Source organism: Amia ocellicauda, chromosome 4, assembly GCF_036373705.1.
Source record: "Amia ocellicauda isolate fAmiCal2 chromosome 4, fAmiCal2.hap1, whole genome shotgun sequence".
Lineage (NCBI taxonomy): Eukaryota > Metazoa > Chordata > Actinopteri > Amiiformes > Amiidae > Amia > Amia ocellicauda.
This window is the reverse complement of record NC_089853.1, coordinates 28,177,875-28,201,190: the sequence shown is the minus strand read 5'-3', so window position 1 is coordinate 28,201,190 and position 23,316 is coordinate 28,177,875. Positions and strand designations below refer to the sequence as shown.

The 23,316-nt window shown below is 40.3% G+C and overlaps 2 protein-coding genes and 1 long non-coding RNA gene across 4 annotated transcripts; 1 reads left to right on the top strand and 2 right to left on the bottom strand.

Moving 5' to 3' along the window:
* Positions 1-27: 27 nt before the first annotated feature.
* LOC136748881 (uncharacterized) lies at positions 28-1,232 on the bottom strand. Its single transcript, XR_010816644.1, has 3 exons — positions 1,164-1,232; positions 629-735; positions 28-138 (listed from the first exon to the last, which is right to left on the bottom strand). It is a non-coding gene; the product is annotated as an uncharacterized LOC136748881 (long non-coding RNA).
* A 6,261-nt stretch (positions 1,233-7,493) lies between these two features.
* ppib (peptidylprolyl isomerase B (cyclophilin B)) lies at positions 7,494-10,025 on the top strand. Its single transcript, XM_066701719.1, has 5 exons — positions 7,494-7,694; positions 8,619-8,732; positions 8,877-8,970; positions 9,092-9,276; positions 9,646-10,025. Exons 1-5 carry the CDS (start codon positions 7,560-7,562, stop codon positions 9,766-9,768), a joined length of 651 nt encoding a protein of 216 aa, XP_066557816.1. The 5' UTR covers positions 7,494-7,559; the 3' UTR covers positions 9,769-10,025.
* A 495-nt stretch (positions 10,026-10,520) lies between these two features.
* snx22 (sorting nexin 22) lies at positions 10,521-23,095 on the bottom strand. Of its 2 annotated transcripts, XM_066701720.1 has the most exons (7): positions 22,646-23,091; positions 14,468-14,551; positions 13,734-13,838; positions 13,433-13,527; positions 12,740-12,772; positions 12,037-12,104; positions 10,521-11,570 (listed from the first exon to the last, which is right to left on the bottom strand). In XM_066701720.1, the coding sequence occupies exons 1-7, from the start codon at positions 22,709-22,711 to the stop codon at positions 11,422-11,424; spliced, it is 600 nt and encodes a 199-aa protein (XP_066557817.1). In that variant the 5' UTR covers positions 22,712-23,091; the 3' UTR covers positions 10,521-11,421. The 2 variants fall into 2 exon arrangements, with proteins under 2 accessions (XP_066557817.1, XP_066557818.1); XM_066701721.1 differs by lacking the exon at positions 13,734-13,838 and having other exon boundaries at positions 22,646-23,095.
* Positions 23,096-23,316: the final 221 nt, after the last annotated feature.

Sequence of the window (23,316 nt, the reverse complement as noted above, 5' to 3'; positions counted from 1 at the left end):
GCGTCACAGAGAGCAAAGTACCTGGTCTCCCATTCCTGGCTGCTCCTGGTCTCCACAGCTGTTCTCTGAGCGCACGCTCTCTGTGCCACTGCTGTCACTGTCACCAGACAGCTCTCTAGGAACAGCCCAGTCCTCACCCTGCAACAAATATGCTGCTTTAATACACACACCTAACACCAACTGATAACAACTTTGCAAACAGGAACATGTAATCTGCATTCATTAAATATATATTTTTTATTATTAAGCATATTTATTAGTAAGCCTGGCTTATTATAATCCCTTAACTTTCCTTGGGGTTATGGAAGCCTAAGGGCAACATAGACATAAGTCTTGTGATCTAATGTTCTGAGTTTTGTGAGAAATGTAAAGGCCTGTTTCAAAGTCTCTGTGCAAGATCAGATATATGCTGCACTTTTTTATACAGTTTTCAAAAAGAACAACATTTTCCAAACAAAGGGGGTCCAACCCATTGTGTTTATGGTTAGTTGGTGCCAGACTCTTCAATCCAAAAGCAGCACCTCTCCTTCACTCCTGCCTACAGCGCTGTAGATATTTTAGATATTAGTTGTGCTGGTGTGTAGGTGAGTGTAGGAGATGGAGGCGGCTGTGTGTAGGGGGCTGATACCAGCAAGTGCAGTCTGTGCTTCTTGTGCCAGTGTCTGAGCTGGTGCAGCTCCTCCTTGTGTGCCAGCTGAACTTCCCTCAGTGCCTGCCTCTCCCTCTCCAGAAGCACTGCAACACACACACACACACAATCAAGTAAACAACAGACAAAGATATGTAAAAGAGTTATATATACAAAACATTTTTTAAAAAGAGTGAGCAAAATATTATTAGGCAAAAGCAGGCAGCTGGTATGTGAGGTTCATACCACACACGCAAGACAGGGTGCCAACTATGGGTAGAGAACGTTGCAGCATTTGACACCTCCCTCCACAATTTGAGTGTGCTAAAAACAACACCACCTGGATTTCCAAAATAAGAAGTTAACCATTCATGATACATGCAGCCAAACTCAGAAACCCGATTTGTGTGTGAAATAGAAAATGTAACATTTGTTTATATAAACTATAAAATTTGGTATTTAAGGGAGACTTGCTAGATATTACATATTCTCCAACAGTGGGTCAAAGCATCTGCAAGTGCCATCACCTCCATACCTCTCTGTGCCTCCAGGGGGGTAATTTGCTGCCATTTCAGATTATCACTCAGGTCGTCCAGAGTAAGCTGCAACACAGACACAGAGCGCCATGAGAAGGTTTTTAAAAATGCTGTCTCTAGAACAGATACCTGCAAAGACATCTCTAAAGCAATGGTGAAAGAGACTGACATCTTCATAGGACACCTTCAAGGAGAAATGAAAGCCTGTCATAACTGACAGCATATTTCTTGCCAAAAAACAGGAAAAGTAATGTGTGTATGGGATTCTTGTGTTTGTTACTTCATGTCCGTTAAAGAAATGTTCAGTTTGAATTTCCACAGTATCTCTGACCTGAGCCAACCACTGTTCATAACTTGGTACCTTTATACTGCGCTCCACATCTCTGATAAGGATCTTGCCTTTCTCCTTCAGGTCCTCTATGGTCAGGGCCTGAGTGGTGTCAAGCTGTGGGGCTCCTGGTCCCACTGCCTCTGTCGGCAACACGGGGCCAGTTCCCTCTTCACACACAGGCCCGCCAGCTGCCTCCTGAGGGGACAGAGAGTCAGGGCTCGCTCTGGCAGCACATACACTCCCTGAACAGAGATCTACATCAGTTCACCATAAGCTGTGAAAATGGGAAGGACTATGACATTAGCTGGGATCAAACAGACTGCAGTAATGCTACACTCATGGTAATCCTTATATAGACACGTTTCTCAAATGGGTTTGCAATAACACCCCAGCCAAACCAACAGATACCAGATTAGAAGAACACCTGCACCCATCAAATTGCCTCAGAAGAGACTGACTCCAAACTCATATTCTAACTAAATCATTTAAAATAATACAGAATGGGTACTGTATATACATGACTGTCATGCAATTCTTGAACCAGCACACTAGATGGTACTGTTTTGAAGTCCTGCCGAGCTACATTTTCTGGTTCACTCCATAGGGCAAATTAATGCTCTCTCCGCCGTGGCGATGCTGGTGTGTGAAGTACTGATAGCACTGTTTTTTTTCTTTACTTGAATAGCTTAAGTCAAAACTCAGGGACTGACAGTTTTCAACTTACATTTCACTTTTCATTACCTTCTGGGACTAGAATAAGTTGCAGAAACTCTATGCTCCCTTTACTCTTTCAATGACTAGCCTACTTTAACTAGGTTGTCATTAATGTAATTAACTCTGTCTTCGATAAGGGCTCTGCTTGTTTGTACGTGCTGACAGACTGACTGATGTGTTTGTACACTGTACCACTGTGGCAGCAGCCTGGCTCCTCTGTTTCAGTGTGCTCTCCAGCTCAGCAATGCAATCTGCTTGCCTCCTCACGTCTGCCTGTAGAAGAGCAACTTGTTCCCCCAGCTCCTGACGCACACTGTCCACACTGCACTGCAGAGAGGGGGACAACGTGTCTGGCTAAGCAGATCGACAGAGTACTCCTTCTGTAGTAGGGCCACTGTGTCTATTAGGCATCTATCAGCTAGCAAGTCTTCTATAATCAATTTTTCCTTCCATCCTAAATAATCCTCTGATGTTAGGTTTTTATTGGATTTTAATTAGTCTTCATTTGTATTACACTGAAGAAAAAATAAACTGAATTGTATTAAGAATTAACTTCAGATTACTACATACTTTACAATTGGAAGCATTTGTGCTTGGGTTCTGTGATTGTGGTCCTCAAAGTGTGCTTTTACCTACATAGCAATGTTTAATGACCAAATATGACTTTTCATTGTTTTCTTCTCCCCGTTTCAGTGCTGGATTAACAGCTGAACCAGGGAGTTCGAGAAAATACTTAAAAAAGACTTTCAAACTGTGGCCTACAACTGTTTATATTGTGGGACTATACCTTAGTGGCTTCCAGCTGGGATTTATAATACTGGCTCTCCAGTGTTTGGATCTCATTATGTCTCAGCATCTCCTTCAGTGTCTCCTCCTTCTTCTCCAGCTCTGAAATGCAAGACGCAGTGTGACAGATCTACACTGGGAAAGGAGATTTACTACAGAAATAACCCATCTATATATGTATAAGATGCATGCAGTTCTTTGAAAAATACTGAGCGCTGCAGTGTTTCGAGACTGCTCCAGTTTCTATAACAAAGCTCTGTCAAATTTAAGAATGTATTTCTGATTTGATTGACAGCCTTTAGGAATGGTAGGAATTACTTTAACGTTTAGAGATAAAACATCAAAGACTTGAGGGTGGGTGGAGAATAAACAACTAATTACCAATAGCATTTTTATTATTATTATAATAATAATAATAATGACTGTTATTCATCGCAAGCGTTTAAGCGTTTAATAGGAAATAAGCTCCTTTTACACCTTTATCCCTAAAAGACAATTGGAGATTATATCCTGTATTAATATCAAAGCATGCTGTGTGCATGATTGTGGTGGCTGTAACATGCCGAACCAGTGTGATCATTCACTGACTTTGTGAGCTTGTGTGAACAGGTTTTATGCTTCACATGAGGGGTTCGTGGCTGGTGCCCACCTGTCTGAGCCTGCAACAGCTTGTCAGTGAGCTTGAGGAGGTCTTCTCTGGCCCTCTCCACAGCACTCTGCAGCTTGGTGTGAGTCCTGTGCAACACAAACCAGAGCACTGACTACCAGCCACCGCCCCCCTTGGGGGCAACTCTGTGAGAAGCATTAATCGGTAAAACAAGGGAAATAAACACACATTAAAAAAAAGACAGATCAAACTTTTTATTTAATCAGGATCTCCATCAACAGGAAGAAAATAGTTTGGCAAATTGTGGGATGGAGAAAAAAAAAAGTCCAGAAAGAGTTATATGATCCAGGAGGAAATATATATATTCGACAGCTGAATGCCATTTAGACACAAACCCTAGTCTGCCCTAAAATAAACTTCCCTGGAGGGACTTACTGATTCATCTGAATGCAGCTAATCAGCCTTTATTTCACTGATCCCTTGTGAAGTCTTGATAGGACAGTCAGAGTTGTTGACATGATCACCTTATTGAGCTTGCACGGCAAATCAATGTTTACAGTTAGTAAAGAGTCACAATCAAATGATAGAATATGATTTATTACTGAAAGTGCTGATAGTTTGTTAATGAAAAGCACAGAGAAGAAAAAAAAATGACTGTGAAAACAACTGAAGATTACAGAGAAAACACAGAGAATGCATCATTAACCACAGTCAATTTAATCAATTTGGTTAAGAACAGTTCAACATGATGGCAATAAATAAATAAATAAATAAATAAATAAATAAATAAAAGCCTCAAACCTCTTGTGTGTTTTCACTGGGCTGTTGCTGCTCATATAACTGATGATCTCTTTGTTGATCTGGGCCAGTCTAAGGCGTGCATTTTCTGCCGAGTTCAGGGCCTCTGTCACCTAACAGAACAGACACTCTTAAAGAGGTCCACCCATCCATTAACACATGAAAGAGTTATTGAGCTCTGGAAAAATTTCCAGGAAATCAATTTCTTTTCCTTTCTCTCTCTCCTTCTCTCAGAAGGTCTGACATTTCCAATATCCCTTGGATGCAGTTAATAAATGCTGCACAAGTGCTGAATAACTCTTCCAAAACATATTTCATTCATTTACAGTTTGAAGAGAAATGATATCATCAGACCTGGGACAAAAGCTCCAACCTCACAGATTGATTGTGTGTGCCCTGTTGTGTAGCTGTAACACAGAGGCCCGGACAGGGGCATGACTGGTAACTGAATCACGTCTGCGTGGTATGAATCATTACAGTGTTGTGGGGATGTACCTTTAAGCCAATATCATCCAGGTCCAGCTCCAGGTCAGCAGAGTCAGACAAGCTCTCTTCTTCTCCAACTTTAGCATTCTGTGTGAAAAACTACATCCCCATCCCCGGTTTAAAAACATGGAATTACAATTAATTCCCATTAACATTGATTTAACTTTCTGATTACAAATACAAGTGCAATGAGATGCAGAAGCACTGATCAGTATAGAAGAGTGTGAAGTTGAGTCATGCATGTTTGAGGCCTGTAGAAGCCCTGTTTTCCCTGGATATCCTCCTCTGGACTCACCTCATTGATCTGGGTGAGAATGGCGTTCCTCTCTCCACACACCTCTTGGTAGCCCACAATAAACACTGTCACCTGCTGCTGGTATTTCATTTTTTTCACCGGATTGCCCACAAGTGCTTCTAAATGGGCCTAAGGTAGTAAGCAGCACATTTTTCCATTACAACTTTAGTACATGTGCTGACATGACATGACACTGAGACAAAAAAAAAGTCACCAAAAACTACTCAAAGCATTCCAATATTCAGTACAGCACTATAAAGCAATCTGATAGCCTCAGCTCTTGTATTCTCACAGTGTTTTTACTGCACTAGCCTTAGCTTCCATACTGTATGGATGTTGTAAACCATAATGTACTGATTAAAAGTCTATCTTTCAGCACCCACCTCAGAAGATAGATCCTCACCTCACCACGCACACACACACACACACAATACCAGAGGTGCAAAAACATGTAATCAATAGCCTCCAGTGATAAAATATTGAGGCACTGATACAGTGATTGAAAAGCATGCATCAATTCCTGGTGAAGGATCTCAATCTCATTACACACAATACAAGACTTTCCATGTCGTCGTCCCCGTACTTACCATATCTTCCACAAACTCCATGCTGGCCTGCTGGAGGCTCCCCACAGCCTGCCGACCGTTCTCCTGCTCAAACGCTTGCATTGTCTGCAACACAAGACTACACTGAACTGTGCATTTCAGCTGGGGGGTTGAAACTACTTAATGCAGATCTGTACTAAAACACAGATACAGTGATGTCTATTTTTTATGTCCATAGTAATTAATAGCCTAATCCATGTGTTGCTTACGACATGTATGGATGGTTTTATTAAAGACATATTTTCAATGTTTATTTAAGAGTGTTACGTTGTCTCACCCGGTCCACTCTACTCTTAATTTTCTGTAGTTCATCTCTGGTCTGCTCTGTCCGACGATTAATCCGAGAGGTCATCTGGGCTGACAAAACCATCTGAGCGAGCAACTCGTTGGGAGCTGGTGACTCGTCATTGCCCACATCATTCCTGTCCCAGTCTGACATTACTCTGAATTAGACATTACTATTAATATTAGAAATTATTAATATAAAAAGCTGCATTTTTTTCATAATTTATTAGTAGGCCTATAAACTCAAGTAGGCCCCGTGTATAATTTTACTTGTGATGCGATAGGCCTACATTTGAATTAGATTTAAACCATGCTACACATCTCATAAGAAATATCCTGTTCTCTACATGTCTCTTCCCCAGTAGCTGTATTAGTGCTAAAACCTGGGAGTGATATGTCAAACCCATCAACCATGAAGCTACTGGTTACTATAAACAGCCATTTGGTTACTGTATCTGATCAATGCAACCTGGATAATGGAATTCAGTCAGGTGTTGCAGAGCCGAGGTCAAATAGAAACAGCTTTGTGGCATAGTTACTCTTCCTGCAATAAAACCAAACAAACAAATCAACTTTGATGTTGGGCAGAGTGAAAATGTGAGGTTTGTACAAATGTACAGGCTTTTGTGTTGAAAAAACACAAATTATCATTATTAATTACAGTTATTATTATATTTTTGGTTGACATTTGTAGTATTTATTCAGTGTGATTAAGTAAAATTAATTAAACAATACTATCCGCTTTCCTGTACTTCTGTTAGTCTTTGCACAATGCTTAATCTGCAAAACCAAACAGGCAAGTTAAAAACCCACTGTAACTGTAGTGTAGTTAGTTTATAGACTGACACATTCCTCAATTCCATTGGATATCAATCCAGCCAATGGGGCTGGGCTGACGTGGCATACGTCAGTGCCAATAGAAGCGGGGAAAGGGGCGATGGGTGTACGCAGTTGTGCGCAGGTCCGCAGATTTCCACCGATCCCATTGGTGGAGCATCGTAAATCCGCGTAGCCAATGAAAGCAATGCAATTAAGCAAAGAAAAAAGTAACCTGTAGCTGCACCTCTGACATAAAATTGACAGCTGAATTTGATATCACCAACTTTAATTCAAATCCTATGCTTTGCACTTAATAAATAATGACAGTATGGTCTCCCCTAGCATCCTTGCCCCAACATGTGTTGTGCTCTCCGATACGAGTCCTAACCCAAGTCTTCCCGAGATGGGGGTACGGCAGCTTCGACATCCCATCAGCATTCATTGCAGACGTTTCTCAGAAACATTTTCGGATGCTTCGTGCTGTAAGTCAGAGCGCAGGCGCGGCGCGGCGGCGCAGTGGGCTCTGCTCTCCGCACAGGGGCCGGGCTTGTGCTGTGTGGGTGGAAACCAGGCCTGCAGCGCATCGCAGTCTCCTCCCCGGATACTCGGTGCGCTTTCCGGGCCCATTGCTGCTTTTATCTCCGCCACGGCTTCACTTCATTCCGTTTCATGGTTCGGATCCTAGAGAGAAGGATGAAGCTGTTCTTTGCTGTCGCGATTATCGCCGGGTCGGTGATATTTCTGCTGTTCCCCAGCGGATCCGTTGCAGATGAGAAAAAGAAAGGGCCAAAAGTCACGCACAAGGTACGAAATGCAGCGGCTTTAAAATGCATTACAGGAAGAAAAACAAAACCTGAAAAATGTTGATTTTTATTGGTAGTGAGAGTCAATATTCTGTATAGGAATCACACGCATAATAAATCCAACTGGTAATATTAAGTAATTTCCCCCCTTCCGAAATATTGAAGTATTCCTATATTTAGGAATTCCCTAGGTCTCGCAGCCACTCCCCTTTGGGCCTTTTTGTGTGGAAAATCTTGTATATGAAGTAAAGACGGAGCACATTTCTATATGCATTTAGGGGATACTGTGTTTCCGTACATGCATGAAGGAGGAATGTGATGTATTCTTTCTATTCCCCGCGAAGTGCTGACGGTACCCGACTTCAGCTCGGATTAAATCTGTGGAAAAGGGCCTTGGTTTAGGTTACGTTTTTATGACGGTAATGTATTCCTATTTCATTCAGTGGCTCTATGTGATCTGCAATAACTTTTAAAACCGGGAATGCAGTGAAATGGTCAATTATAGTCGGTAATTGTGCAGACATTTCCTTTGACAGCGTCGTCCAGCTCGGATAACAAAGACTCATTTCAGCTCCGTGCCAACAGTATCAAACCCAGCCGGGCTGCTGTCGGTCGATGGTCACTAATGCGAATTAGTTTAACTGTACTTACAAACTAAACCCAGTGGCTTCTTTTTTAATTTTTTTAAAATGTAAATACAAAGGTTGTATTCATCCAACACTACAACATATTAGCTCCTTCAACTGTATATACAGACCTGCTCCCTTTGTGCGGCACTAGTGTAACGGGCAGAGCTCGCCTGGGACACGTCTTCACCTCCAGGCTGCACTGTCCACGCAGGCCTGGACTTTTTTTGGTTTCTCCCCAAGTTTCCTTATGCGACTTGCTCCAGTTTGAGCTAAGGTTTGTTTGTCATGTACTCCAGGTCTTTTTCGACATCCGAATCGGAGACGAAGATGTCGGGCGGATTGTAATTGGTCTGTTTGGGAAAACCGTCCCAAAGACTGTGGAAAACTTCGTCGCATTGTCAACAAATGAGGCGAGTGCAGTTCTATAACCAATTCCCTATTGTATCGGGAAATATGCATGTAACTTCAATTTACTAGCTTAACTTGATTTGTCTGAATACTTTCCCTGTTTTGCTGCTTTATCTTAATGTGAGACCGTACTTCTTGACCTGCAGAAAGGCTTTGGTTTTGAAGGCAGCAAGTTCCATCGAGTCATCAAGGACTTCATGATTCAGGGTGGAGACTTCACTAGAGGTGATGGCACAGGAGGTAAGAGCCTGACCCTTTTTCATTTATAAACCAGAGGGGGTGAAAACGCCTCTTGGGGAGATCATTTAAAACCATCAATTTGTGGACTCTTTGAAACCCCCCCTTTAATACCTCTTCTCAGGAAAGAGCATCTATGGAGATCGTTTCCCTGATGAGAACTTCAAGCTGAAGCACTACGGACCTGGCTGGCTGAGCATGGCTAATGCTGGAAAAGACACTAATGGCTCTCAGTTCTTCATCACTACTGTGCAGACACCCTGGCTGGATGGGAAGCATGTTGTTTTTGGCAAGATCCTGGAAGGCATGGTGAGTGGTCCCACTGGCCAGAGCTACAGTACAATAAAGTTGTTCTTTCCCAAGGGAAGTGAGGCGTGTCTCTGGGCTCTGAGATTGTGCTTTTAACAAACTCAGTATATTGAAGAGCTATGCATGTGGCTGTTGTCATTTAGTCACATGATGCGTTCTCTAAATGGGATAAAGGCATTTGATGATAACCCTGCATCTTATTTTCACATTGAAAATGCATCTTGTTTACACCTATGAGTCTAAAAGATGGTTTATGATGAAAAGTAGTCTAATGTTGAGGGGGTGTGGACTGTGCTTTGTACATTGGGGATCAGTTAATTTTTTTTGCATCACTTCAGTTTAATCTTTTATAAATCCTTTCTTTTGCAGGATGTTGTTAAGAAGATTGAGGCGACTAAGACTGATGGCAGGGACAAGCCATTGAAAGATGTGACGATTCACAAAAGTGGGAAAATTGATGTGGAGAAACCATTTGCTGTTGCAAAGGAGTAACTAGTAATAGGTTTTTGGGTTTGGGGGTTAAAACCTAATTTCTGGAGGTGTTCCTCTGTGAGAAGTCCCCACCGCTCAAGTCCTCTGTGCTGTACTTGACACAACTGAGAAGGACACCATCTTTAAATCGAACAACAGCCTGACCACCATGCAAAAGATCACGGGTCCACTTCCAAAAGGCATTCCGAATGGGATTGTCCAACGGTTACCTGCTTTTTTAATGTAAAACAAAATAAAAGTTCCCATTTTTTGTTAAACATTTGTTTTTTGTTTTTACCAAACCTACCATATCGGGACATATGCTGCAGTTATAGTTTTCGAACTCCATTAAACCACTTTTTTTTTTTTTTTTTCCTCTCTCTCTCAACCCTGTGAAATGTAAACTCATCACACCCATCAATAAGTGGCACTTACTGACAATTAAGTGTTGGTATTAAAAGGAAAAATTTAAAAATGCCACTTCTAGATGAACACCCTGCTTACTATTGCAGACAACTTTAATCAAAACCAACCTTTTAAATACAGCCCCCATATTAATTTCTCTAATGACCATACTCAAGCGATTTTAAATTTCCTATGATTTTCAGTGATATTAATCTACCTGATTCACATGTGCATAATGGAACGTTGGCAACAATTCAGTCATAATTGAACTTCGCAGAGTAGTTTGGAAGCTGCAGTTGTACCCAAAAGAGCAGATGTTTTGCACTGATGAAGTAGGGGCAAGATGTTGACAGAATATTGGCCAGAGATTATTTTAAATTGACTGAAGTACTTGTATTTCAAACATGCCAAAGCAAAACTGCAACAATGGTTAACCACCTATACACATTATTCCAAATGAGAAAGTAATTTGTAAAATATCTACATGTATGCTTTCTAACACCACTGAAGACCGTGCATCTCTGTGAGGGTGTTCTAATAAGATACTCACTGGACTATTTTCCATTGTGGCTGAATAAACTGCATTGCAGATTTTTAACCAATATTAATATTAAATTGAACTCGCTGCTTTTAACTGTAGGCTAATGCAGGAACCCACTTCTTGAAATTGAATTAATCTTTCCCAGTTACAGATAAACCTCTCTAGGGCTGTGGAGGAGATAAAATAACTCCCACATAGAAAACTATCTATTCTTAACAGCTGCTTTGTTGAACGAAAATGAGAAAATTTTAGCAGAGTTATAAGAATCTGAAAATATACAACATGTTTTGTTTTCAACATTAAACTGCATATTTTTAAGTTAATGCTGGTACATACAAACACTATATTAACTAAAACCATATTGTCAGTGGTAAGGAACATTGGTGCATAGGAGTATTTTATATATAAACTACATTAAAACTTATGACATTTAACTTGGAAAAATATTAGTCTTTAGTTTAAATGCTGCAAAATCTCCTGTGTATATTTGTTGGTTGATAATGGATACCCTAACAATAAAAAATAAAAATAATTGTGCAAAGTGGGAAAAATAACAGCAAATCCAGTTTCAGAAACATTCAGGCACTGGTAAGGCTTGCCCACGCAAGTTCTTTAAAAGTTTTTCTTCTAAACACTGGCTCTCTGTCGGTCACATTTTCCCAAAGCTTGAGTCTTCTCTGTAGACGGATCTGTCTCCACAGCAGTGCGTCCCCACAGCAGTGCGTCCCCTATGGTGAAGCGCTGGTATCTATGGCATTGGGGGCTGTGCTGCTCTCCTCTGGGCTCCAGGGCTTGGTGCAGGGTGTGAAACTCACTCTGATGTCCCGTGGATACAGGCCCTGCAGGACCCCGTCCACTACCACGTCAGGAAGGAAGTCTGGAACAGAGTAATCGGCAATCATTCCAAACAGTTTGTATTCCCTCCTAGCTTTCAAATACAAATTGCTTTCATTCACACTATATGTAGGAAACTTGGATGTGGATATATTACAACAAACTCCCAACACCTTTAGTTTTTAACAATTGAAAATATTTGGATTTGAAATTATGACAAGTGGCATAAATGTTTTGTTTTGAAAAATATTTCACCAGTTTATGAATTCTCAGAATAAAAGGCTACAAAAAAACCTACAATCTTTTATGCAATAATTGGCAAATTTAAAATTACAGCTGCAAAGAATTTTTGTATGCAATACAAAATTTGCTTCTACAGGGAAGCTCACTACATTGGGGCAGCCTGCAGCCCATGGGGAGAGAGAGTCATGGCCTGAATATTCTCTTGATGCAAGAAAATGGCCGCTCGCATACAAAGCAGTGTATTTCCCTGCTCTTGAGAAGTGTACCTGAAGTGGAAGCCAGGATGTAGGGGTCTTTGGAAAATCCCACCACCCGCTGATGGAGGAGTCGACAGCTGGAAAACAAGAAGGACCAGATGTTCAGCAGCATCTGAAGCATTAGCAATGTTGTAAACTTGGAGTGTAAATGAAAGGTATTGCTCAAATGCGATATACAAAGCCACAGATTTGCACTTCAAACATCTGTTGTATTTAAATTCATGCTGGGACTGACAGACTCTCAGACACATATAATCTCCTGCCAAAGCTACATGTAAGCCCTTTTGAATCTTCATATACTGTAGCTGGAAATGTAAAGACAGCTAGGCAGAGACAGAGCTGTGACAATGTAGCACCTTCTCTGCATCTACTGTTATTACATGAAAAACTCTGTAGCCCCTCAATTCTAGGCTATGTTTGGATAATTAGAGACATTTCTGATATAACTGTATAAAACAAACAACTGACTTTCCCTGAAACAAGAACACTGGCAGCATCGCTCACAGCCCTCACCGCTCCACTAACAACCCTTGTGGACTTGTGCATTTGTAAGGAAAATAAGCAAGTGGGAGGTCATTCAAATTTTAAAGATTCATATTCTCTCAGGTCAGGTCCTGGTCTTTGGGGCCCCAGTGTCGTCTAGTTCTAGTTCCAACTCAGAAAGAATAATCGATGCATAAATTAAACACTTAATTGATCTGCTTTGCTTTACCTGTAATCTTCAGACTGTGAGTCATTGAGTGATCTGTAAATTAAAACAATACAGGTAACTGATACAAATCAATCATATGAGCTAGGAAGGTCAATAATGTTCTCATTCTTAGAATAGCAATCAATTGTATTTTCATTAGCTTGTCAACTACTGTGAGAGATCTTGCCCAGGTTAGTGCACTGTCTACTATGTACAATTTAAGAGCCACGTTAAACCGTCATGGCTGTGTGCTTTATCATCTCCCAAGGACACAACCCATGAAATGCAAAACCCTTTCTTTTGCCCATATGTAAATTTTGTCTAGACTAGATGCTCTGTGGCTGCCCTACTTAATAATACTTGATGTCTAATGTCTTAGGGATTATTCTACATAGAGTTTACTATTTTGAGATGCATTTAGCCCGCTAAGAGTAAATCAGTCACTTGACTATAGGTTATTGTGGCAGGACACAGATCAAGTAGCATTGTGGAATTCTAATTTAAAAAAAAAAACACCTCTGCCAGGTGTGAAATATAACTCCACTTGTCCTGTGTAAGTACAAGTCCTTTCTCTTTGTGACTCTGGGACTCATGGCAGTAAGACTTCAGAAATTGATTTCTCACTAGCAGTGGAAACACAGCACAGTTTGAAATTGAGCATCTTGGCACTTGTGTCAAGGCCAGTGTTGTGGTGCAGGAGCTGTGGACACTCACTCCAGACTGTAGGTCTTGTTTATTGTAGGGAAATGTTTGACTTGCAAGAAATCCAGCATCTCTTGAGGGACATCATCAGTACTCCGCAGAATGTCCTACAGAACCAAAATAAGTACATAAAACAAGAAGAAATATAAAAATGCATGATTCCAATCACAAATTACATTACATACTGCATCACCAAAACAACAAAAACAAAGAGATCCACTCTCAGAAGCCTTCTTGCTTCAGGAAGGTGCAACAAGTACTTGAACACAGGCCTCAGCCACCCTGTGTGAGGGCAGACGAGGACTCTACCTGCCTGAACATAATCTTCCAGCTCCTGCCGCCTCTGCTCGGGGGGTTTCTGTCTCAAATTAGGGCTGCGCTTGCTGGGGAAGTCCGGCGTGTGCAGAATCTTCTTGAGCTGCGGAGGGAGACTGAGGTGAGAGTGACTAAACCTCAGAGCCTGGGCCTCAATCTTTCTCCAGGCCTCCATATTATATGACATCGTCAGAGCAGGAAGAAGAGAGGCAGTCTGCACGGCACGGCGGAAGAGAACTGTGAACCACAATTGTGCAACGGGTCGCTGACAGGATGACTGACACCGAGCAGCTGCTACCTTGCGCTTTCAACAAGTGTCTGTAGCTCAGCATCTCACTTCCAGCACCTGTGCCGCACAGCTTCCTTAAAGACCCCCTCTTATAATAAAAAACATCAACATTTGGCACCTTTTTGATTATAGAAGTTTTTTTTGGTTAATGTGCATGTACATTCGCAAAGATCATCTATATTGTACTCTTGAATATTGAAGATGGTATTGATCTCTATTATTTATTTCTTGACTATTTAATTCATGAAAATGGGTATGAAAAAGGAAAATAAATAGTTTTGTTTTTAATCCTATGCTTTGTCCATTAATTGAGTTTTAAATTCAGTTGTCAACAGCCAACACCTCTATAACAGAAAACATTGACAGTGTCTGAAACATGTAAGAAATAAGATAACGAATAACAAAAAAGTCAGATGAACAGACTCTCAGAGGCCGTGTCCTACCTTCTTATGGAGGGCGTTGAATTCACTGTGGCGCTTCAGAACAAAATGCTTCCTTCCATTAAACAGGACCTCGACTCGGAACATCTGCCAAAGAAACAAAACCCTTTAAATGGGATGAATCAATGGCCTGGAGACTCAATTTGAAAGGCATCCTCAGTGCCAACCTCCTGGTTTGGCTGCTGGCAACACTCTGGCACCTCATACAGCTGAAATCAAAACTGAAGAGAAGACTTTTCTTTAACGAATGAAAAAAACAACAACATACACACACCACCAGCACCAACATAAAAAACAGCTATATATATAGTTGCTCAGAAGAGGAACTTAAGTTTTATACAAAACAAAACAAAACAAAACAATATTCTCTGCACTAGGTCACTAGCTCTATTGATCGGTGCCATTATATTCATTTTAATAATTTGCCTCCCTCTAGTGTTTAATATTAAATATTACAGGACAATCATGGATTTCAAGTGATGCAATGGCTCTTACACCAGTCACACAAACTACACTCCCTTTGTGTTCAGGTTTGTTTTATTGACCATAGAGCAGGAACACACTAAATGCACTCCAGAATACTCTGATTTCTGCTAACCCTCACAAAAATCACAACTTTTCAAACTCCAACCACATTAGATAGTGCTTCATCAACAATTTATTGGTGGAGTGAGAAATTAATTGATCTTAATTGTGTTCTGTGACAAACCACGTCTACCAGTGCGACTAATTTCCTAATGTGTTTCTACAAGCCTGCTGCTGTGTGTTTACATGGAGTGCTATCCTTCAGGATTCATTCTCCAGAGCAATCTCTTGAAAGCACCCAGTGGATTTTGTACCAGTAATGCCATTCAAGTATTATTACTACTACTACTTATAAAAAATACCACTGAGCTCTTGCCATTTTGACGTATCAGTGCTACTCTCTCCATTTTTATATTTATGAAAGGACCCAGTTTACAAAGAGCCCATTGAGTGGCTCAGGACTTCCAGATGAAAGAGCCCCCACAGCACAGCGGCCCGGGCCATCGCTCCCCCTGCTCCACCAACACAGCTGCACTCTCAAAAGCACACGCACAGCCAGCCAACCACCGTGCCCTCTGCCACCACACCCCCGGGCATCCACCCCAAGATACCCATGGTCACAAGAAAATACTGCAGATGTGCAGATTGTACAACTGGCAGGGACACCTCCACAAACTGCAAACAGCTCAGGGACGAACAACAACAACAATTGTTGATGAGAATGAAACAAACCCAGAAATATCTGTTACATTCCCATGACCAGTTTATGTGTGCACTGCCTGCAGTACCCACCAGCACACTGGGCATTTCTGTAAAGGGAACTGAGGTGCATACATTAGTGTCATCAATAAGTATTTATTGTGTCCAAATATTGAATGGAGCAACTCAAGGCACTAAAATAGATATAGTTTTGTATACAGGAAAGATAATTTCAAAGTGTCTTCAGAAAAACACATTACACACATTTTTAGTAAGTATAAGAAAAACCCTTAATCTAATCTAATCAATCTAAGTTATTATAAATGATAATGGCAAGTTTTGCAGAGATGAAGACCTTTGAGCGTGGAGAAGCGACCCTGAAGAGCACACAGCAAGCTGACTGCAGGGCCTGTGGATTCTTTAGCCCCCTCAGCTGGACTGGGACAAATCATCCCAGCCTGCCACTCAGCCTGATTTGGACCACCACATCTACTACACAACTGTTGCAACTTAAACCTCTTTATTGTACATTGCTCACTTTTTTTCTTTTGAATAAATAAGACTACATTTTCCGCATTTACTAGAGTCTGCAGCTAGTTAAAAATCCAAGTGGAATTTGTTGACTGAGTAAGTGTGATTTGCGACACCTAAGATTGTGCTTTTTGACCTGCAACTGTTGAGGTTGATAGAGGCCCATCAGCACAACTGTGTAAGAGCAGCACACCGTGAGGAGAGCAGAGCACCCTGCTGCCAACGTGTTGAGGCAACTTTGGCAGAGTGTATTTGTATTTGGCCTCTAGGTACATTATTTTTCTCAAAATAGGTGTGCTGTCAGAGCATAACCTTTGTAGTTAAAAAAACACTGAACACTGATAAAGGTGCTGAAAATGTATATATTTTTTCTGGTGGATTTAAAAAAAAAAACATTTTCATAAATAGTTTTATTGACATTTGACATGACCACTGGCGTGTTGCTCCAGGATTATATTACATGAAGCCTCTTTAAACCAAACAAAAAATCTAAACGTTAAGCGTCATTTAAAGGCATGGACCCAAAAAAAACAAAAAAAAACTGAACTGCAAAACAAGGGCACACGGCCGAGGAGCTATCAGGTTCAGTCAGTCAGTTGAATTAGATTTTTGGCAAGACTATTGACATTCAGGAACAAGCCTCCACTTATTCACTGCCTACACCAACAATGAGACTGCAGGGCCAGGCGTGGCTGCAACCTGAAACACAGGACAGGAAGCGGCCCTATAAAAGAGCCCATTTGTTGCACACACCCAGCTGGGCTAAAAACACATGCCTGCTCTCCCCCCGACAAATCACAATACTAAAAATAATTCTCAAAATCCTCAAAGCTCCAGATTAGCTGTAATATGTGCTACACATGGTCTAAGAAATTAGTCATATTGTAAAGTTTCAATAACACAAAGTTCAGGAATAAAGCTTTAATTTGACCCACTATTGTATACTTAGTGGAATTTCCCAGCACTTTGTATTATACACAGAGGATGACTAGTATGATACTCCTATTCTCTGTATCAGTTTACAGTTGGTTTAGATTTACATACTTCACAATTTCAGTTCCTCTGAAAACACAACACAAAACACACAAAAACAATGCATGAGGTAAGTCCAGTCATTTGGGAAGTAATTTGAGACAACAGGATTCTGCTTCAGCATGTATATATTGCCTGTAGCAGATCAGAAAGGTAGAACTTATTCAAGCCACCAGTGTTTCTAAAATGTAGTTGATTTATCATGTTGCCCAGTGTTTAAATGCAGCCAAACTGTTCAATTCAAATAATCTTTAGATATCAATGTATTTTCCTGTGCAGCACCTAATTCTGTTTGTTTAAGATGATGACTACTACATAGTAAAATATTAAATATCAACATTAACACATCCCTCTTGCTGCCAGGCGTTCAAAGTCCACAGGGAAAATGTGTCAGCCAGTGGCAAATGGCGAAATGGAAAATGACACAGGGACGACCTCATCGAAGTGAAATACACATGACCCTGGCCCCCAATTCATTTATAGCACTGCTATGACAGCATGCACAGGACTGATCCGCCTCCTCTGCTATGTGAACTCAAGACAACGTGCCCGTTAAAATAGCAACTTCTAATGGCAAAATATCCAGACAGTTTAGATCCCAGCCTCCCCTCCGCATGAAGGAAAACAGGGTAAACACTAGAGAACAGAGACCGCTTTTGTGAGCTGAACTGAATTCTCTCCGTCCATTGTACTGGTGCAGTTCCAATACATACTGGTTAATTGTGTTATTTAAATATATTTTTAAGAACATCAAAAACTGTTTAAATATGAATTTGTAAATATATTGAGTGATGAACGAAATTCAGTATTGCCATTTCAGAAAGAAGAAGAAAAAAGACACCAACTCCTAGTTCTCTCCACTTCAGGTACACAGTCCAGGAGTTTACTCAGTTCCGCCAGCTGAAAACGCACAATGAGTGTGACGCTGGCTGGCTGTGTGCATTGGCCTGTTTCTCAAAGTCCACTTCCCATCCTGTTCAAAGGGAAAAGTTGGAAAACCTAAATAGAGCTGGCAGCCTCACAGTGCTAGGAGATAAGTAATGCCTCATTCAGTCAAAATTCTCTCTCTTTTTTAAATAGATGCTTCTTATAAATATAATTATTTTGTTTGAATGTATAAAACTGCAGTCCCCATTGTTCTTCATCAAGTTAGTTTTCCTCAGCCAATTCAGCTAACTCAATTATACTGTGAGGCTATGCTGGGACAGGGTCTAATTCCATTATTTCACTTAGGATTTCTTAAAAATAAAAGTTGCTTTGTATACTGCTCTCAAAGTGCATCTGGCTGTATACCCCTAAGAACCATAATAAGTCAAAGGGATATACCATCTTTAATTCAAGACTTGTTTAATCTTTTAAAGAAAACACTACTGCTGGACATGTTTTGAAAGGAGACCATGAGCATTAATCCTAAACACACAGTTCTGTAGTCAGGGAATAGAGCTGCTTTACTCAATAAATGAGATCCTCTGAAAGCAGGACCCATAATCTGTAAGTAATGTATACTTTTGCTCTATACATACAATTAGCTATGAAAACCAAATGCTAACAACCTCAATAAAGTTTGTGTTTTAATCCAAGAAGAATGTAGTCAGCTTTTAGGTTATAAAGAGATTTGTATTATCAATACTACCTTTTCATTTTCCACATTTAAAGAGGGACCTGGACCTGGTAGCCTGTGAGATAATCACTGTTACAACAAAACCAGATTAATGATCACTGAATCAGGACAGGATCAAGTTTTTAAAATGCTTTTAAAACTGACCACTGAGTATTTTATTCAGGAAAATCATCAGTCTCAATAAACATACATTTCTTTGACTGAACAATGTTTTTGTCTTGGACGTGGTTTAACTTTTTGCTTAATGCTGTGCACATAATGTATAATTTCATTGTATTTTGTGTGTCATTGATAACATCCATTTTCTTTTGAACCATCCAAAATTTTAATGTATCAGTGTTAAGTAAGACGCATTGCATTCTGGGGAGAAAAAGGCATCTTCATAGGAATTAGGATACAATTCTTCAATTCTTCCAGTACTGTGTGGCCTGTCACAAGAGGCCAGCATTCAAGACAATCTGTGCTTTGTTTCTGATGTGGAAATAAGGAAATAAATAAAAATCCTCTCATAGAAGATCACATCGTGCATCTGTTCTAGAAAATCTGCAAAGGGACGTTTACATCAAAGACTCAATACACAAAACGGCATCCTATTCTGCGCCTGCATGTCAATTCCCCTTAACCTATAGATATAATAATAAGGTAATTTAGTCAAAAATGCATAAACGTGTGTTAACGATTTTTTTTTCTTATTCTTGCCATACTCAGAACTAAAATATGTTAAGACTTTTGCATCAAAGTAGTCTACACTGGAAAGAGAATGCAGGTCACAACTGAATAATACTTTTAAATCCAAAAGGTATGAAAAACGAAATTACATGTTATAAAATGACAGCTTCTTAAAACCAAAGAATCCTCAATCGTAGAGCAGAGAAGACAGGAAGATTTCTCAAAATTACTTCGTAAATTAGCCACAACTGACTGTTTGCAAATTGGCTGCTTGACACTGAAATTCAATGAGAACTCTGCGTCCTATTCAAAGTGTGATTAGTATGCCTGCAAAAACATTTGTGTATAAACTGAAATGTTTCCGAACATTACTGTAGTTGACCATGAACAAAATGCATCACCAAGCCCAGGGTTCAGAAAAACGCTCATTAGTTAATTGCCAAATAACAAGAATGGCAATTAACAAGAATCTTCACATTTTGCCAAGAGCCAGTGCAGGTGTTTGGTTAAACAGTACACAAATCCTGGTTTGATTTTTAAAACTGTAGTGGGAGTGCATTTTCTGGGGATTTTATTTTCATTAGATAATATTATCTTTGGATGCCTTGCTAAATTTTAAAGACATTTATTTTAAGAAAATTTAACTGGGATTGGTAATTCTTGCCTTTTGGCTCAAGGAAATATTATCTTTTGACCTATATTCAATACCAAATGGCCAGAGAATTAACATATAGAGATTTTGCTTTTGTCTTGAAGTTGACAAGAGGCAACTAAAGAGCTGCATTTTTCAACAATCCTCAAAATATTTGTAATGATTATATCATGTTTTAAATACAAGACCTCTTAAGTGATGTATTTGGAACAGTTCAATCAAAATGTAGAAATGATTACACCTCCAACAGATTATTTAAAGCAAGAACATATGTATACAGTGCATGGCTGCAAAACTCATGCATCCACAATGATACCATTTCTCACAGCATCCCTGTGCTCAGGCCATTAGCAGATGCTCTGCACAGTCTATGCTGTAAACCGAGATAAAACATATATGCACAGAAAAGAAGAGGTTATACCAACACTTACAACAATGACCTCTGGATATTACATATTTGTATAATGGAACTTAGTCAACATTGATATATTAAATCATCCAAAGTCCAAAGAGGTCTTTCCAGCAAATGTTTGTGGCAAACTATTCTAGAGATCTGTGGACAAATGTGGAAAAATTGACATACTACTAGACAAGAAACAGTTCGAGTGCTTACACGGACAAACAACCATATTTCAGCAATCAAAACCCTGACAGAAGAAACCACACCGTGCAACTTGAAAGTAACAAATCATGACCACAGAGTGAGGATATAATAAAACAATAAGGTTTCTCCCCAATGTGCACAAAAAATGCCAGGTGAAAGCCTGTAAGTTTGTAAAGTGTGGGAAACATCACCTTTGCAAGAGGAGTGATACCACTTTCAGCCACCACTACCACATGACCAAGACGTCACGTAACAACTGCGTAAACAGTGGCGTCAAAGCAAGACGTAACATTCTTGGCAGCTGTGTGAAACCGGGCTGATAAAATGACGTGATGTAAATGTACGGCTTCTTTGGACTCGGTAGCAGTGGATGACCTTGGTGTTCACATGCTTGAGGGTACAGAAATAAAACCGCTGCTCAATGTATTTTAGCCTGGTTATAAAAAGACACTACTCTGTTTGGTGTCCTTCAAGTCAGTTTTTCATTGATGGAAGGTACTGAAATCAGCTGTTCTGAAGATACAGACTATCTACAATCACTTCTGTTTCAAAGGGATAAGTCCTGAGGAAGAACAAAAGGAAGGCAGGCAGACAGGAAACATTATGTAGTGGTCTAAAGCGGTCATTGATGTGAGACCGGCATCTAAATTATCTCAGCTTCCGAGTATGTTCTGTACAATCCTTGGTCTGCAGACACTGTGATATCTGAACGGTCCTTGTTTGAGAACATGCTCATTCAAGGTTACACTTCAAGAGTCTGTTGAAATTTCTGGTGAAGCAGTGGCCGTGATATCAGACCACAACAATGTGAAACAATGCCTTAGCAATGATTTAACAGTATTGTTCTACACAGTAAAGGCATTTCTGAGATTATCATATCTATTGCAAACTAGGATCACTATTTTTCCTTCTGTAAAACATGGTCAAGAGATAAAATGTAGGCTAAGAGTCCATTTGTTATCAAATAAGGTCCCTGTCACCTTATGCTACATTTGGTGCCATACACCAGTCATGCTCCAAAAATAATTAGCATCATTTTCTTATTAAAATGCTAATCTTTAAACGTGTTAATTTCATGCTTTAGTTTGTTCTAGGGTCAGGCAGAGAATACATAAGAAGCAGACACCATAACTACCAATACATAATATAGACAATACCAGTAAGCAGGATGGTGCAGAGAAGGGAGAGCTATAAGACAGTAACTAAGTTGCTTGGCCACATATGGTGAAGTTACAACAAAGTAAAATGAATCCTGTATTTGCTCTAGAGTTAAAAATGACTCGTAAACTGTGTGATTCCTTTCAAAGTAAAATGTAATTATGTGAAAGGCAATGTATGGCCATTTACAATTCAGCCCTAAAGAAATTGAGTGCATTGGGAGCTCTAAAGTCTTGTCCATTGGGCCCTATAGGCTTTGTTTGGGATGAGTTTGTTCACTTGGTTAGTTTGGTATGCTGGGCTACTGAATAAAATTAAAGAAATATGGAACAGTCAACCAATCCATTTATTAAATTACATAATGCCGTATTCAATAAAATGTCTCAAATACTTACACACACTCACTCACGCACACATACACAACATGTTACTGACTACAATATGAGAAATGTAATCCTGCTCAATGCCATAGAGATAATTGCGCATGAAACTGCAGCTGACAGTTCATTGAAAGTAGAAAGCAACGTCCCGGGAGCCTTCATACTTATGAATGAAAACGAATGTAAAAACTAAAGTGAGAGAAATGTATTTATTTATTTCAGTTGATGGTTAAACAGTTCTGCTGTAATGAAACAAGATGAAAGATTTTTTTTCATAAGCAGTTCAGCACAGGACTGGATCTGCACTCACCGTCCGAGCTCTTCCAGACCCGTCCGCCGCGCCGCTGGACAGGCAGGGGATGGACACCTCGATCATCGCGGCGCTGGACTCATGAGCCGCCGGGCAGTCAGACAGTCTGCCCGGGCACGCCAGCCGAGACCCCCCCGGTCACCAACACACAGCGCTGCTCAACTGAAACTCTGCCTAAAAAGTTTGCGAATTGTCCAGTAAATAATCCGAGTTATTTGATCTTCTCCGTCTCAATTCAACACTTTGACACGTCCTGTTTGTTAGCAGCACAGCGGAGATGACAGCATACAGACAAGCCGCCAGTGTGGAGATCCTGCAGCAGGAGCGCTACTGTCCGTCTGCACACCGCCAGGAACTGTCTCCACCCACACAGCACACGGCAGCAAGTATTACTGTATCACCTATAGCCCCCAGGGACTCAGCTGCAACCCCATGCAAATCATGTTTTATAAATGTCAACTATACTGTACTGTAAACTATAGGAATGATAAATCTGGAGATAGAGGAAGTGTGACTTAGTCTAGGCTGTAATGTATTACTTGTTGATTGTGAAATAAAGCTACATAAATAACTAAACAAATATATAAGTGAAAAAGTTAAATGTTCAAAGTCAATAACTTGTTAATAGAGACTGCATGAGTTTTCAAGGACAATATCCTGTTAATGCATGT

Excerpts from the sequence above, each read along its gene's own strand:
- ppib (XM_066701719.1), top strand. The coding sequence starts at position 7,560 with ATGGTTCGGATCCTAGAGAGAAGGATGAAGCTGTTCTTTGCTGTCGCG. Across the intron at positions 7,695-8,618 it reads GGCCAAAAGTCACGCACAAG|GTCTTTTTCGACATCCGAAT; the intron begins GTACGAAATGCA and ends CATGTACTCCAG. Across the intron at positions 8,733-8,876 it reads TCGCATTGTCAACAAATGAG|AAAGGCTTTGGTTTTGAAGG; the intron begins GCGAGTGCAGTT and ends CTTGACCTGCAG.
- snx22 (XM_066701720.1), bottom strand. The coding sequence starts at position 22,711 with ATGATCGAGGTGTCCATCCCCTGCCTGTCCAGCGGCGCGGCGGACGGG. Across the intron at positions 12,773-13,432 it reads AACAAGACCTACAGTCTGGA|ATCACTCAATGACTCACAGT; the intron begins GTGAGTGTCCAC and ends TTTAATTTACAG. Across the intron at positions 12,105-12,739 it reads TCACAGTCTGAAGATTACAG|CTGTCGACTCCTCCATCAGC; the intron begins GTAAAGCAAAGC and ends CTTGTTTTCCAG.